This window comes from Gambusia affinis, linkage group LG09 (assembly GCF_019740435.1).
Source record: "Gambusia affinis linkage group LG09, SWU_Gaff_1.0, whole genome shotgun sequence".
NCBI classification, from domain to species: domain Eukaryota; kingdom Metazoa; phylum Chordata; class Actinopteri; order Cyprinodontiformes; family Poeciliidae; genus Gambusia; species Gambusia affinis.
The window spans coordinates 10,911,195-10,928,249 of NC_057876.1; the positions used below are offsets into that span (position 1 = coordinate 10,911,195).

At 40.7% G+C, this 17,055-nt stretch overlaps 1 protein-coding gene across 2 annotated transcripts in view; it reads left to right on the top strand.

The window, feature by feature from the left end:
• cyfip2 (cytoplasmic FMR1 interacting protein 2) overlaps window positions 1-17,055 on the top strand; it is a 29,099-nt gene that overhangs the window by 5,977 nt on the left and 6,067 nt on the right. Inside the window, exons 2-25 of one of the 2 annotated variants that reach the window (XR_006371784.1) lie at window positions 881-1,030; window positions 1,115-1,204; window positions 2,453-2,530; window positions 3,008-3,109; window positions 3,867-4,048; window positions 4,166-4,262; window positions 5,779-5,907; window positions 6,581-6,685; window positions 6,789-6,877; window positions 6,982-7,219; window positions 7,418-7,570; window positions 8,466-8,605; window positions 8,704-8,851; window positions 9,128-9,281; window positions 9,438-9,594; window positions 9,682-9,778; window positions 9,860-9,936; window positions 10,014-10,122; window positions 10,217-10,336; window positions 10,416-10,615; window positions 10,697-10,784; window positions 10,883-11,026; window positions 11,183-11,273; window positions 15,823-16,226. Coding sequence is in view for 1 of the 2 variants with exons in the window: in XM_044128017.1 (XP_043983952.1) it covers window positions 914-1,030; window positions 1,115-1,204; window positions 2,453-2,530; window positions 3,008-3,109; window positions 3,867-4,048; window positions 4,166-4,262; window positions 5,779-5,907; window positions 6,581-6,685; window positions 6,789-6,877; window positions 6,982-7,219; window positions 7,418-7,570; window positions 8,466-8,605; window positions 8,704-8,851; window positions 9,128-9,281; window positions 9,438-9,594; window positions 9,682-9,778; window positions 9,860-9,936; window positions 10,014-10,122; window positions 10,217-10,336; window positions 10,416-10,615; window positions 10,697-10,784; window positions 10,883-11,026; window positions 11,183-11,273; window positions 15,823-15,953 (3,036 nt within the window). In the remaining variant the exon portion in view is untranslated. The remainder of the gene's footprint in view (window positions 1-880; window positions 1,031-1,114; window positions 1,205-2,452; window positions 2,531-3,007; window positions 3,110-3,866; window positions 4,049-4,165; window positions 4,263-5,778; window positions 5,908-6,580; window positions 6,686-6,788; window positions 6,878-6,981; window positions 7,220-7,417; window positions 7,571-8,465; window positions 8,606-8,703; window positions 8,852-9,127; window positions 9,282-9,437; window positions 9,595-9,681; window positions 9,779-9,859; window positions 9,937-10,013; window positions 10,123-10,216; window positions 10,337-10,415; window positions 10,616-10,696; window positions 10,785-10,882; window positions 11,027-11,182; window positions 11,274-15,822; window positions 16,227-17,055) is intronic. The other variant, XM_044128017.1, reaches the window with a different exon arrangement.

A 17,055-nucleotide genomic window follows, 5' to 3' on the forward strand; every position in this document is an offset into this window, starting at 1 on the left:
CATAAAGATTAGGAATGACAAATTCTGCTGATTTGTCATTAGAAAGACATTAAACAATGCAAATAAGCAATTCAGTTTTCTTTTAAATAAGAAAATAAACATTTTACGGTCTAATTTAATAGCATTTCTTTAGATTTGTAGCAGAGTATGCAGCCAAAAAAGTACTTCTGACATCAGCATGTGAACACCTCTACCCTTTCTGCTTGACTTAACATCAGTTCTGTTTAATCCTTTGACTGTTTTTTGGATTAACCAATTAATGACCGAATTGCGAAAAGTGCTGAATTTAAACCATTTAAAGCTATTTCTATCTTGAACATAAAATGCATATATTTATTTGCAGCTTTGTGAGCGAATATTTCAAAAGTTGATTCAACTTGATTTATTCGATTAGTCCGATTAATCAAAATCTACTTTCCTACCTTTCTTCCCATGAGCCATCATTATTTTTTTTTTTTACATTAGGAGCTCGCTGCATGTCATGTGTTAGAGAGTAGTTGCTGTTAAAAACTGTTTCACTCAAATTTTAAATTGAAGACCAGCAGATGTGAAATGGCATCTTAAATAGGCTAGAGAATCTTGTATTGGAAACTGATTGGTAGCTTTACAAAATCACCTCTCTCTGTGTTTTTCCTAGCACTTTTTGATAATAACGCCACCAGAGGCTTGAGAGTGTGGAAGTTTGCTTTCTGGAGGGTGGATATTATCCAGATTAAATTAAAATTTACGACAAAAATGGACAACGAGTAGAAAAACCGACCGCGACACGATGTTCCGTCTGAAGCTAGCTTGACTTTACACACTTGCTTTAAAGTACATCTGGTTCCCCAATGCGTCTTTGGAGTCTGCTCATATACCTACTTCAGTGTTTCCCTCTCAGACCTAGGTGTTGTTTGAGTGACGCCTTGTTACCATGACAACCCACGTGACGTTGGAGGATGCTCTGTCCAACGTGGACCTGCTGGAGGAGCTGCCTCTGCCGGACCAGCAGCCATGCATCGAACCGCCCCCCTCCTCCATCATGTACCAGGTACTCCCTCCACTGTTTCTCACTTTGAGCCACCTGCTACTTCATACCGTGTCTAACTCCACCCCGTTGTCTTCTTTTCTGCAGGCTAACTTTGACACCAACTTTGAAGACAGGAATGCCTTTGTGACCGGGATTGCCCGTTACATAGAGCAAGCCACAGTCCACTCCAGCATGGTGAGTTTAAGTGTCCTGCTTCTAAAAATAATTTTGGGTGTCCACACTGCCTTAAAAAGTCTGACATTTGTGTGTCCAACGTTTAAGTCTTAAAATATCTTAAATTTATTAAGAAAATGCACGTTGGCCTTAAAGTTGTTGTAACAGGACTATTTGTTGGGCCTTTTTTCACGCAAATGTTTGAGTTGCACACAAACATCTTTCTGTGGCTTGAAGCGGTTGAGGCTAACGGCAACCAGCTGCTAATGTACCCCAGCTAGCTAGCTTTTTTGCCTCAATCTTGGGCACAAAGCTGGGTTCAGTTTTTGTTATGCTTGACTGTAAAGTACCAAGTTCCCCCAACTATTCCCAAATTGACAGTTTTTTTTCTGTCTTAAATTGAAAGTGGCATTAAAAGGTCTTAAATTTTATTTGTTGAAACCTGCAGACACACAGGTTGCCAACCTGTTGGCAGCCTTATTTCTTCCTTTTTTTTTTTTCTTTTTTTTTTTTGCAAATATTAAAATAACTGTGCTCCACATTTAATAGTTTCTGTTCCTGTTCTCATGAACACAAAGCCCTCTGTGGGAAACAGCCTCACACTCGCAAAGGGAGCCTTGTTTTACTTGAACTGAGCATCATTTGGCACGTTTGTCCTCCTTTGGCTCATCCTGTGGCAGAACACACATGCACAAAACACACAGAGGCTCACGCAGACACACTTCCCACTCACAAGTTGGTGAATCAGTAGTGCAACGGAACCGCTGCACCCCTCCCCAATTGCCGAATGAATGGAGAATGTGATTTGACTAGCAACGAGGAGAGAACTGGAGCTTTATTTAACTTTACTTACTTGATCAGGAAGTGAAAATGAGGTTGAAGACTGTCAGGATGGGAAAACCCACATACTTTTAAGAGCGGAAATGATCAAACCCTGTTAAAATATTCATTACGAATGGGAACAAGTGACTCAGCTGATGGGTTTGACATAATGCCAAGTTGTTTGGTAGCTTTGTAGGTAAATGGTTAAAAGTAGAATCCCAAAAAACAACGCATTCTATCAGGATTTTATGTGATAGGCCAACGGAATGTGGTGTATAATTGTAAAACTTCCGATTTCTATTTAAATAAATAAAAAAGAGTATGGATATTTTTGCAAGGCAGTGTAAACAGCCTTGCACCGTCACGTATTTAATCTGAAGTGACGGTGCAGTTGCTTTGTATTAAATTAAATTAACTGTTTTCTTTCCTTTCCCTCTGTTTGTGCAGAATGAGATGCTGGAGGAAGGGCATGAATATGCGGTGATGCTTTACACCTGGAGAAGCTGTTCCAGAGCCATTCCTCAGGTAAAACAGAAAAAGAAAGTGAGCTCACTTCACAAGATAAACCTCCAGGACCACATTTGGTCTGCAAAAATAAAAACAAAGCACGTGTTGTTGTGCTCATCGGGCTCTCAGAACATTATAAAATCATGTCGTAACATGGGCATTCACCTTCCACATTTGGTACCATTTGGTAGCTGAATCAGAAACTCAGTTGCCAGTTATGAGCTCACGATCGGCCTTAACATATTTTGGGACAATACACCAGTGTTGAAAACCGGTGTATTGGCTTCTGGAAAGAAAACACTTTCCTCATCGCAGTTTACGGATACTTGAAAGACATTATTAAGTTTGAACATAACTGTATTTTAATCAGAAAAAAACTATAAATGTTTAAATAATGTTTACTATATATAGTGTTTTTTTTCTAGATTTAAAGGTAGCTGCTTACCTGTACTCTGGAGCCAAGCTTGAATAATGGCGCCATCTTGTGTTTGTTAGGTGAAATGCAACGAGCAGCCCAACAGAGTGGAGATCTATGAGAAAACGGTGGAGGTGCTGGAGCCTGAAGTGACCAAGCTCATGAAGTTCATGTACTTCCAGGTGAGCTAGAGGCTCCGGTCTGATGTTCACATGAACCAATAAAGAACAGTGGAGATAGTGTTGTTAATGATTTAAAGGGAAAGTGTCTCCCAAATGTATCAAAGTAGTAATAAAAGAGACTTGTTTTGAACGGATGTTTTTACAGATTGATCCAGGTCAGCGGTGGCCTCACCTTTTTGCAGATTTTCAAAAAGCAGCACAGAAGAGTAAACAGTTGCACATCCAAATAGGGTTTTTATCCACTGCTGGTGGCATTAGTCGTTGCCGCCAAACAATAAAATGCGGCATACCAGAAATCTGTTCTAGACAAACAGAGCACAGTAATGCAAACTGGATTGTCATAATATTGCGTCCCATGCTCTCTGGGATGATCATCTGTGTTGGACTCTACTGCAGTGATTAACATATAAAGTGTGCATTCAGGAGCGTTGTCAATAAATGACAGATATTGCTTTCCAAACTGTTCTTGGCAGTATAATTGTTCCTCAGACTGATATTTTGATTATGATATTTTAATTGTGCAGTTCTTGTTTAGAGTTCAATATATTCTTAAAAGCCAATATACTCTCTCAGTGGCTCCTTTTAGCATCAGCTTGTAGTGCTGAACACACCAAATGCTAATGGAGCTGCCCAAGCTGCTGCTGTCGTTTCAAAATAAAAGCATCGTTTTCGGTTTTGTGTGCAGGATTACAACTGAATGCATATTTAAGTTCAAACTCCCCTTCGGGATGCAGGCTCATGTTTTGTGTTTTCACAGCGGAAAGCCATAGAGCGCTTCTGCAGCGAGGTGAAGCGTCTGTGCCACGCTGAGCGGAGGAAAGACTTCGTGTCAGAGGCCTACCTGCTCACGCTGGGGAAATTCATCAACATGTTTGCGGTGCTGGACGAACTCAAGAACATGAAGTGTAGCGTGAAGAACGATCACTCTGCCTACAAACGGTACCGTCTGACGTATAACTGTCTTTATGTCAGCCGTGGGGTTTTTTTTTTTTTTAAGAGTGGTTTTTCTTTCAGCTAAATATAAAAAGATGTTGTTCTCTCTTGCTGCCACTTAAGGGCAGCTCAATTCTTGAGGAAGATGGCCGACCCTCAGTCCATCCAGGAGTCCCAGAACCTCTCCATGTTTTTAGCCAACCACAACAGGATCACTCAGGTTAGTGAGCGGCCTTTATTCATCGTCTTCTGGGTGTCCATTTAAAAAAATGCAACTGTGGTTTTGGTGCAAAAACAAAATTTATTGTTCAATACTACAAGAAACCAAAATCTCACCAAGTAGTTTTGGCCTAGTTTCTAGTGGGAATATATCACTCCACTTAAAAAAAAAAAGATAATAATAATCCAAAACTTAACTTGCAAGACAAAATATTGGAGCTTGTTTTAAGTCAAGAATTATTTAATATCAATAAAAAAGTATTAGATCCACTGGCAGAGATTTTGTGTTTTTGCAGCAACATTTGGCCTAGAGCGTACTCCAAATGGGAAAAAAACAATCTTTATTTAAATCTGTCATAATAATAAACCATTCGACCTGCTAAAACTTAAACTTAATAATGTGGAAACCCACTGGCAATAGAAAGCAGATAAAGGAAGACCTCATATTTGTGCTCTGCACTATAACAGGTCTGAAAATGAAACAGCGCTCCGCAAACCAAGTTATCCTCAGCCTAAAAACTATAAGAAAGCAGAAAAAAGGTCTGGCAAACCTTCAGGTCCTCACCCCTGAAGTTTATTATTTAATTTGAAAAGTTCAGGTCTGAAAAATAAATCTTATGTTTAATTAGTTTTTACTTTCCCTCCAGCCACTCTCAGCTGTACAAGAGTGGAAATAAGCAGTGTCTGTTGAACAATATTTGGGATTTGGAATAATAATATCTTAATTCAACAACCTTAAGCGTCGGATGAATGAATAAAAACTGGAGGCATGTGTAGAAATTTTAGTGAAGTCCTATAGCATAGTATCAACTGTGTCATGTCATCTTTGAGTTTAATGATGGGATAAACGAGGTTGAATATAAGTAGCAAAAGGGCAGTTAATTTATAGTTTGCTGGAAATGCAGATTCAGAAATTTCAAATCATTCGAGAAGTCATGAGAAGTGGTACATAAGGCCCCCGGGTACCAAGACGTGAACAAACATTGGTCCCTAAAAACGATCAGGGTTTGATAAATGTCAAAACAGCAAAAAAAAGGTTTAGGGTTGTATTGCCACTCTGGGAAAGGGGAAATCTTTGACTACTTTGACTAGATGAAGAAAGAATAGATCGATATCTGAAAGTTTAAAAACAACCACCTTCTGTAAGGAAACACAAAATGTATTTTAGATCTCAACTTTACCTAAAACAAAAAAATTAGATCATTCGCTAAGAGGTTCGTATGTATGAACTGTTTTTCATTCCACCCGCTGGTGCCATTATATACATATTTGACTGTGGGCTGACCTCTAAAACAGCAGGTCTTGCGAAACGATGCAGAGATGTCACAGAAGTCGCTTAGTGAGTTTAAAGGTTCCTCGAAATGAGAAACACATCAACATTTTGTCCATTTATTTCATTTCCCTTTGAGATCAATAAAATTCTTCTGCACAAGAAAATAATTAGCCTGTGTTTTTTCTGGTTAGCATCTGAAGCCTTTTCTGCTGTTTTTTTTTTCTTTTCTTTTTTTTCCCCATAGTGCCTGCACCAACAGCTGGAGGTGATTCCAGGTTACGAGGAGCTTCTGGCCGACATCGTCAACATCTGCGTGGACTATTACGAAAACAAAATGTATTTGACGCCGAGTGAGAAACACATGCTGCTAAAGGTACTTCTTCATCTGCAACTTACCATTATTATAGCCATTGATTATTCTATCGATTATTCTGTCAATTATTCTTTCAGTTATTCTGATGATTAATCGGACAAAAAGAAAACGCGGCACATTTTGCAGGTTTTTCAGCTGAGCTCTTTCTGCTTGACTTGGCATCAATACAGCGTAGGGCTAATCTGATTATTTTTTGATTATTGTTATTTTTTAAATAATTGGATTAGCACAAGATGCTTAATAGGAGATTTATTTTACTGGATTTGAATCAGTTGAAGCTAAAACTGCCACATGAGGATTTCTTTTTATTCTATTTTGTTTATTCTATTTTAATTCTTTTTTCTATTTACAGACAAAGTTTTTTTTACTATTATTATTATTTTAAATGCAAGATACCTGTGTCTTGTGCAATCTTGACTTAATTACTGCTCTGAGTGTGTTCTTTCACAAAACAGCCTTTTTTGAGTCTACAGACTACAGTAGATAATTTATCTATTACTCAATTAGTTGACGATTATTTCAATAATCGATTGATCCGATTAATTGTTTCAGCCCTGTTTCAAACCTGTAACAAACATCATGCAACCGTCTAATCTCAAGCCTTCTGAGCCTTTTTAAAAAAATTATTTTATTTTTTTGCATTTTGAACACGTCTCTTCCTAATGTTTGCCAGGTTATGGGTTTTGGCCTCTACCTGATGGATGGGAATGTCAGTAATATCTACAAACTAGACGCCAAGAAGAGGATCAACCTGAGCAAGATCGACAAGTTCTTCAAAGTAAGAATGTTTGGTGGTTTTTTTTAGCTCGTCTCAGATGCAGAAACATGCCCAAATGTCTGTGTGGCAGAGGGTAAGATGTTCACTTGATGTGTTTACTCAGCTTCAAGTCGTGCCTCTCTTTGGAGACATGCAGATTGAGTTGTCACGCTACATAGAGACGAGCGCTCACTACGAAGAAAACAAGTCCAGGTAAGACCGTACCGCCAACGAAAAGGAGACAAAAGTTACAGCTTCCCGTTGGCCTCGTTCAAAGATCCCATCTGCTCTTGCTTTTCCTTTTCCCCCGTGCCCAGGTGGACGTGCACCCAGAGCAGCATCTCGCCGCAGTACAACCTGTGCGAGCAGATGGTGCAGATCAGGGACGACCACATCCGCTTCATCTCGGAGCTGGCGCGCTACAGCAACAGCGAGGTGGTGACGGGCTCGGGCCTGGACAGCCAGAAGTCGGACGAGGAGTACAGGGAGCTGTTCGACCTGGCTCTGAGGGGCCTGCAGCTGCTGTCCAAGTGGAGCACGCATGTCATGGAAGTTGTGAGTGAAGAACCAGGAGGGGGAGGGGATCGATGGCGTGTTCCACTGCGGACAAAGAGAATTGCTTTTTTTTTTTTTTTTTTTACCCAAATGTTGATATGTGTGGATTTTGAGACGTTAGCTTCTTTTTTTTTTCTTTTTTTTTTTTAACCATTGATCTTTCCGGCTTTGACAAAAACCCGGTTTTGTCTCCCGCAGTACTCCTGGAAGCTGGTGCATCCCACAGACAAGTTCTGCAACAAGGACTGTCCTGGCACGGCGGAGGAGTACGAGCGAGCCACACGCTACAATTACACCAGTGAGGAGAAGTTTGCCCTGGTTGAGGTTATTGCCATGATCAAAGGGCTGCAGGTAAATGTTTGGAAATCATATCTGTAAGCCAGCCTTCTGCAGCTTAGAACTTAAAAACTTTGACTAAAAATGATGAAGAAAGGCTTAAAAAAATAGATCTAATAACACATGCATATTTTTGCTTTTTTTTTTTTTTTTTTTCCATGGCATTATAAACAACAGTCATTTTTCTTTAGGTCTGTTTTTCTTGTTGCCAGGCTGGAACCTATACAATTATCAACAACCCATATAAGAAAATGTAGCCAACATCTTTTTGAGAATGTTTCGTTATTCTTTATGCAAAACTAAACTTGTGAATAAAATGGTTGCTCTTTAAAGTTTACCGCAGATTTCCTGAAGTAGATATTTATCAAAAACTATAAAATATCTTTTTCTAAAAGATTCGTTAATATTTGCAGCTCTAAAATCGGTTTATTTTGCTGGACTGAGGGCGAGAATGACTCCTTGTTTATTATTAAGGAACCAGATCCCTGCTATAAAACTATTCATCCCCATTGAATGTTTTTACATTTCGTCAAGTTGCAACCACAAAGCAAACTGTTTTGCTGGGTGCTTTTGTGATGCACTGTTTTTCGAGACATACAAATAAAAATATTACTAAATAAACAGTTTTGTTTATCCTCTCTGAGTAGATAATTTGCAAAAATATAAATATAAGCTAATTTCATACACAAATAGCCAATATTCTGCATATTTCAGTTTGATTCTTAATAAAACAAAAACCATATGTCTTTTACTCCACTTCATAATCATGGATTACTTTGCTCAGAAAATCCTGGAAAAATACTCCAAAATTTGTGGTTGTTATGACAACAATGCGAAACAGATCAAACAAGCTGAGTTCGGGGTCAGGAGTCTTCAGCAGCAATATGATTCTGTGTCTTGTACTGTGCAGGTTCTGATGGGTCGCATGGAGTCCGTCTTCAATCAGGCCATCAGGAACACGATCTACGCGGCTCTGCAGGACTTTGCTCAGGTTACCCTCAGGGAGCCGCTGCGCCAAGCCGTACGCAAGAAGAAGAATGTTCTCATCAGGTTCCTGAAACGACAAAATCAATACCTCTTCTAATGACGCTGGACAATAATTCAGCAAAGAAACTGTTCTACCTGGACCAATTCATTTTTTTCCGTAGCGTCCTGCAGGCCATCCGAAAGACTGTCTGTGACTGGGAGGGAGGAAGAGAGCCGCCAAACGACCCCTGCCTGAGGGGAGAGAAAGACCCGAAGGGTGGGTTTGACATCAAGGTGCCTCGTCGAGCAGTGGGACCCTCCAGTACACAGGTGAAGAAGAGTCGTCTCTATTATTTTTTGGAACATCTTTATCTGCTGGCTCTACCCTGCGATAAAACAAAGTATTCTCAAAAGATCAGAAGGATGTAGGATGTCACTTGCTAGATTATTCTTGGCCCAGTTTGGGAATTCCTCAAAGCTCCAAGAGTGTAGTGCCGTGTGCATGGCAGAAGGCAAGACAAGCTTTTTTGTCTGAATCAAGAGAAAAAAAAAACCTAGTTGGACGGATTTTTTTTAAATGTGTGTTTATTTGTTGTTTTTCTGCAGCTCTACATGGTACGCACCATGCTGGAGTCATTAATAGCTGACAAGAGTGGATCTAAGAAAACTCTTCGCAGCAGCCTCGATGGACCCATAGTGGTGGCTATAGAGGACTTCCACAAGCATTCCTTCTTCTTCACACACCTACTTAACTTCAGTGGTGAGTTGAAAGCACAGTATAGACTTTAAACAGGCCATTATTTTAGGACGAATATCTTTACCCTTTCATATTTTTGACAAAGTTTCCACCAAAATTTTTTCGGCCAACATTTAGTAACCCCTCTCCGTTCTGTCCTCTTCTCTTGCTGCTGAACAGAGGCCCTGCAGCAGTGCTGTGACCTGTCCCAGCTGTGGTTCAGGGAGTTCTTCCTGGAGCTCACCATGGGCCGCAGAATCCAGTTCCCCATCGAGATGTCCATGCCCTGGATCCTAACCGACCACATCCTGGAGACCAAGGAGCCCTCCATGATGGAGTAAGACAAGCTCACTGTTGACCTCAGCTTCAGCCTGTCCTTTGGAAATAAGCCAGTAATAACATCTTCCACCCCTTCCTCTTCTAGATATGTCCTGTATCCTCTAGACTTGTACAACGACAGTGGCTATTACGCTCTGACCAAGTTCAAGAAGCAGTTCCTGTACGACGAAATTGAAGCCGAGGTAAGGGGCAACGGCAAAAGATCTAAATCCAGACAAGTCGGTAAAGACTCCAAACCTTCATTGACTTTTGCCTCTTCTTAGGTAAACCTCTGCTTTGATCAGTTTGTGTACAAGTTGGCAGACCAGATATTTGCCTACTACAAAGCAATGGCCGGAAGGTATTATTAACAGCACTTCTTAAAGATCCGACAATCTTTGTAAGCTTCCCCTAAATACATTTAGGTCTTCTCTACAGTGTCCTCCTAGACAAGCGCTTCAGAGCAGAGTGTAAAAACTATGGCGTCATCATTCCGTACCCGCCGTCGAACCGCTACGAGACGCTGCTCAAGCAGAGACACGTACAGGTACACGGAAACTGAAGATGTGTTGCTCTCAAGTCGGTGGACAGCAATTGTACATTTTGAGCCTGATTTACAAGTTTGATTGTGCATCTTTCAGCTTTTGGGCCGATCAATTGATCTGAACCGCCTAATCACCCAGAGGATCTCAGCCGCAATGTACAAGTCGTTAGACCATGCCATCAGCCGCTTTGAAAGTGAGGACCTCACATCCATAGTGGTAAGAACGCTGAGAGTAGTTTGCTCGTTGCTCTTCTTGCATCATGGCTTCTCACGCCTCTCCCTGAACATCTGGCCAGGAGTTGGAGTGGCTGCTAGAGATCAACAGGCTGACCCACCGGCTGCTGTCCAAACACATGACCCTGGACAGCTTCGACGCCATGTTCCGTGAAGCCAACCACAACGTTTCAGCCCCCTATGGACGAATCACGCTCCATGTCTTCTGGGAGCTCAACTTTGATTTCCTCCCGAACTACTGCTACAACGGATCCACGAATCGGTCGGTTTACTCGCTCATCTCTTCAGATTTCTTATTGGCTTCCACCTCTCTGTGTTTAATTTTCTTTCCCTCTCTTCTCAGCTTCGTACGCACAGCTATTCCCTTCACCCAGGAGCCTCAAAGAGACAAGCCAGCCAATGTGCAGCCTTATTACCTGTATGGGTCCAAGGTAGGTTGACATTCCGTTTTCTCTTGGCTGCGTTTAGAAGAAAATAGCTGAGACTTACATTGTCTTTTGTCTCTCTCTCCCTTTGCTTTTTTTCTCAGCCTCTGAATATTGCCTACTCCCACATATACAGCTCCTACAGAAACTTTGTTGGCCCGCCTCATTTTAAGACCATCTGCCGCCTCCTTGGTTACCAAGGCATCGCTGTAGTGATGGAGGAGCTACTCAAGATTGTCAAAAGCCTGGTATTTTATCTTCTTTATTTTTCTCCACACCAACAGACACATCTCTTCCCCCTCAATGTTCTGGGTTCTAAAACTTATTACTCTCTCTTCTTTCTGTGCACTCGCTCTTTTCTTTTTCCTGCTGTCATCTATAAATCTCCTCTTATCACTTTGCAGTTGCAGGGCACCATTCTGCAGTATGTAAAAACTTTGATAGAAGTCATGCCCAAGATCTGCCGTCTGCCACGCCATGAGTATGGCTCCCCAGGTGAGCTGAATCAGCTGTAGCCAGTGGCAGTTTTTGATGAGGGCAATATGGCTCACTGTCCAGGGCACCACCCCATCAGGGGAGGCGGGTGTACTTGCATGTTCAGTCAACAGGGAGTGGGACTCTGTGTTGTCACAAAAACTATGGTCAGACACAACTCCAGTTTTATGAAAACTTTCTTAAACAGACTTTTCCCAGCGGACAATTCTAAAAAAAAGAAAAAACGTTTTATCCTTAGAGTTTCTTTTCTTTTTTCATGTAACAAGTACATAAAAAAAGCAATTGTTACTATTTTTTTAAACCTGCTTAAACCGTAGTTTAAACCTGCAAAGTGCTTGCAGGTTTACTTTGCAAACCTGCAAGTATTCCGAAGTGTCAAAGAGATAATAAATCCAGGTGGTTTATTATTGAGAGTTTAATTGCATAATTGTGATATTGTAGTTGTCAAATATTTATTCCAAAGACACATGCTACTTGAACTCTATAAGGCTGTATTGTCCTCTCACTACAACCTATTATCATCCGCTACATGCGCAACATGTAGCGGATGATAATAGATAAAATACTCCTGCTGCCATCAAACTCTCTTGTTCACTCATGTTATCTCATTGTCTCGGCTACCTACGTTTGCATAACCAACATCCACATCTACCTTAATGGTTTGACTGCTGACTTCTCAGCAGTCAAACCAGCTAGCCCTCACTGGGAGGGCTAGGTGCCCTCCCAGTGACTGTATTTATATTTGTGATCCATCATCACTACACATATGGTTGTGCTACTTTTGTGAAGACCCAAGGCCTGCCTCTGAAGTTCTTTGCTGTCAGATGAGTTCACTTTGAAACCTGCTTTTATAAACAGAAAAGGTTGATTGTGATCAAATCTAAATCTAAGGATTTGGCCCCATACTATGACAGAACTGGCTACTTAGGTGATACTCTTATGAGATTAGGTCGTTACTTTGACAAAACATAACATCTATTGAAGTAAAAATGAATTTAGTCCTTTTTGTTCAGCACAAAACTATATGCATATGCTTACACAGAATGTGTTATTCAACATCTCCCGGTGTTACATCTTAGTATTATTCCTGACCTGCTTCCAGGTCTTTATCCAGACTTCCAGTGCAGATGTCAGTCAAACAGATTATCCGTATAAGGATTTAGTAATCTGTAGATTACTGATGTTCCTTACCTTGTGCTCCTGAACTTCCCTCACAGCTTATGATGTTATTGCCATTTGTTAATTATCCTTTTGCCTCTGATGCTCTGTCTAAATGTGGGTCAGAACAGCCGTACGAACCGGTTGACTTCACCCCGATTTAACCCGGAAATGCCTGATTAACAGGCGGCTCGTGAGGTTACACTAGACACATCATGATTAGAAATACCTTATAGTGCTACAAAAAAACATATTTGCCCCCTTAGATAGTTCTTCTATTTTTCTTTCTTAGTCCCACTTCAATATTTCAGATGAAAGTAAATAATGGAGACAGAGATAAATGGACCAAATACAAAATGCTGTTTTTCAGTGGTTATTTCAGTTAAGAGAAAAAAGTTTTCAAACAAAACCTGGTGTTATCTTTAATTTGTCCTACTTTTTGATTCGGTTTCACTAATTATTCCTAGATATGCAGAATCAATACATCTGTTAAATAGAGCCAGCCTACAACATGAAGTAGGCTAAAAGACTAAAAAAGAAAATCAATTTGCCTAAGTGTTCTTGCTGCAAGGCAACATTGCTACCAACTGTGCAGGCCTGATGTTTTATTTTTGATATTTTATTCATAAAATTTATTTGTTATTGACACTTAGGAAAATTTAGAGACCAGTTGACCTAACAGTCATGAATTCAGACTGTGGCCAGGAAGCCGGAGCACCAGAACACAAACGAGATGATTGTTAATTTCAGGAGGAACAGGATTAAATCAAACCCAATTTCCATAATGGGAGAAGAAGTGGAGGTGGTTGAAGAATATAAACACCTCGGTGTTCATCTGGACAACAGACTGGACCGAGACGCAACAGTAAAGCGTCTATTAGAAGGGACAGAGCAGACTGGAGGAAGCCAAGATCCTTCAAAGTTTGCAACAAGATGCTGCAGCAACACTATAAACAGTATTGGTGCTGCACTGCTTCCCCCTCCTCAGACGCCGGACGGCTAGTACAGAGACATTTGCCTTGAAGCCTTGCGGAAGTCTTTCTCCATGGCCTCTCCAAACTCCCATGCCCATGTTTTTGCCTCAGCAACCACCCAAGCCTTGCCCGATAAGCTGCCTCAACAATGGAGGCACGGAACATGGTTCACTTAGACTAAATGTCCCCCAGCTCCACCGGAACGTGTTCAAAGTTCTGCCGGAGATGGGAGTTAAAGCTTTGTCTCACAGGAGACTCAGCCAGACGTTCCCAGCAGACCCTCACGACACGTTTGGGCCTGCCAAGACATGTTGCCGCAGATCCGACGAAATAATGTGGAAGTCAATCATTGAACTGCGGCCTTATTTTCCCAAGTTGTTTTTACCAATTTACTCATGGCTTCTTCTTGTTTGAGTGGAGATAACTTGTCTCTGAACGTAACAAACCGGATTGGAGTTCATAGACGGTGGTATTTATAAAAGTTGAAAATAGCTAGCTTCCAAACCGACTCACACTTCCTCCCTCCTAATGTGTTAATCAAATTACTGACTTTGCCTGAATTCACACCAAATGATTTATATCACTATGTCATAAATAGAGTTTCCCATTACATCTTAGCAACATTAAAAAAGTACAAAAAATGAGATGCTAATCAGTTTTTACCATACATGCTATGCTACATGAAGGTGGGGCACTGTCTCCATGGTTACATGCTTCTCCATCCATCCATCCATTTTCTATACACCCTTTGTCCCTAATGGGGTCGGGAGGGTTGCTGGTGCCTTTCCCCAGCTAACGTGAGGCGGGGTTCACCCTGGACAGGTCGCCAGTCTGTCGCAGACACGCTTCTCTATGAAGCAATATGTGATATCTTTGAATATTTGAGCTCTTATAAAGTATATGAACGTTAATCTTCTTACCTTGTAAAAAGTGTTTTCTGAAAATCCACAATGATTCATAGGGCTGACATTCATTATAATTGACGACTGATATCCATCGCCTGTATCTTTCCTCTTTAAAAATTATCAATAAAATGACAAGTTTGGTTTCTATCCTTGTTTGTTTATGCAGCCAACCACGCAGCATCCCATGACCATTTTTAAATTGAAATCAACTAAATAGAAGCGATTTTAGAAAGGCTGTTTTTTGACAGGCTTTGAAGGAGCGCATTGGTTGTTTTGATGTCCATCACGTCAGAGCGAGCAGATTTCATAGTTCCCAACAGTCTGAACAGGAAGTAATCGGCACCATTCTAGCAGGCAAGCGTATGTGCAAGGAATAGTGGGCGCATGGCTCCGAGACCAATAAAAAGAAAATATGTGGACACTCTTGACGAATGTGCGAGAAAAAGATACATAAACATAATAGATGCTGTCGGGATTGACCCGTATGATTAGTCCGAGAAGAAAAATATGTCAGACAAGCTGCCTCCGATCTCCTACTTCAATATAATTAACTGCCAAGTGAACTCAAAGAGTGTGTACTGTACACCATGGAGGAGCTTTGCAACCTGAAATCCATAGACGGATACAATCAATGTTTAAACGGATTTGTTTAAACATTGACATACGAACTCTTCGCGTGAATAATAATGTAAGAGTGAAAATTGGAGTTATGAAAATGTAAAATGTTTTGGAAATGTTTCATTGTGAAAGGCTCCCCGGATGGAAAGGGGGAGAGCGAACGTTAGGTTACGGCGGAGTGCGGTAACGGCTGATGGAGTAGCGGAAAATAAATTAAATGTTCGACACTGAGAAAGAGCTCAATTGTTTCTGTGGATTATTCTGCAAAGGAGATTCACAGTTCCTGGACACCCACGAGTCTTACAATAAAGTTCTGGTGACTGGCAAACCTGGGTGTCCTACACACCAAAGAGCACACAATCCACAAGTTGGACAAAAGAGCTGTCTCAGTACTTCCAAAATTGTCCCACGAGCACATTGGTAACTCATCAAGGAAGTCCCGAAAGAACCCGGAACAACGTCTCTCTTAAGGTCAGTATTCATGATTTGACATTAGGAAGAAGAATTGAACAAAATGGCCGTCTATGGGATGGAATCAGAGTTGGTGAGACAATTTAAAGAGCTGGCTAGAAATCCTTCACAACGTTGTGAAAGACTCTTTGCTAGGTGTCGCAAATCCTTTACGTCAATTGTTACCCTCAAGTGTGGCACGACCAGGTATGAAGTTGTTTTTTTTTAGGTAATTTTTTTCGTTTGGAATAAATTTAGCGATTATTTTTTGATTTTGCACTTTTCTGTCTGATATTAACATATTTGATAAAATTATCTAAAAAAAAAAATGTCGGCGTGACAATAAGGCAAAAACAAAAAAAAAATGTAAGAGGGGAAATACTTACGTTAAAGCAGATTTCCTAAAGGTTTCGTGAATTTCTTTTCTCTTTCCTGCCATTTCAGGCATCCTGGAGTTCTTCCACCACCAGCTCAAGGACATCATTGAATACGCCGAGCTGAAGACGGATGTCTTCCAGAGCTTGAGGGAGGTTGGAAACGCCATCCTCTTCTGCCTGCTCATCGAGCAAGCTCTGGTAAGGCATTTTCGTCGCCTACCTCCACCTCCCTCTAGCTAATCTGCTGTAATGACTTCCTCGTGTGCTCTCCCCAACTCTTCTTGTGATTACCTGTGCCGGGTGCCTGGAGGTTTCTGCTCGGTTTATAACGTCGACTGTCTCCGTGTAAATCAAATGCTACGATCGAAAACTGTCAGGCTTGTGGGTGTGTTTGCTGTTTGATCTTTGATGGGGTTTTTTGTCTGAAACACAACTCTATTTTTCATTACACGCTGGCAACTACCACAGGTGGTAAGGATTTAGATTTTGTTGATATTAAAATAACACAGAGACCATTTTTGTTTAATTTTCTTTAATCACTTATTATTTTTTAACATATTAATTAATTTGATTCATTTTATTGCACATACAACTTCATCTCCAATCAGCCATGGAAAAAAAGGACTGAGATTTTCATAATCTACAACAAAGTGAAAATGTTTAGGACATGCATCATGACCTTGATTGTCCTTGTAAACGAGTTTATAATCACAAAGCTTAAAATCTCATTGTCTTTGTCTTCCATGGAGGAGGTGACTCCATTCTTCTGGTTGGTTGTTAACTCTATCTTGTGTTTTAATTCTTCGGTTTTTGAGTCCTTTCATGCCTTGTTACTCATGTTTTCCTCTGTATGATTTCACCACTTCTGTGTCACTGCACTGACTGTGTGTGTGTGTGTGTGTGTGTGTATGTGTTGCGTTGGATGGCATCCGAGTGAGTTGGTTTGTTTGTGTGGGTGTCTGATTTTCATCGTTGCATGACTCTCTTCTACAAGATGTCACTTTGTCGCATTTAGTTTAACTGCCGTCACTAACAGTCACCTTCACCTTAGTGTTGTCTTGCATATTATTGTAAGCTCACATTGAGTATTACGAGAAATCTTTGTATATTCATTTAGTGGTGTAAAATTACACCTTTTTAGGGTGTTTTCGGTAGACTCTGTTTGACTGAGGAACAAAATTGCAACAGCTGTTACATTTTCAGCTGGTGCGGTTCGGTTTCACACCAAAATCAGTTGATGGTGCGGTTCAGGTTTCACACCAAAATCAGTTGAACCAATTGAAAAACCTGTTCACCCTCT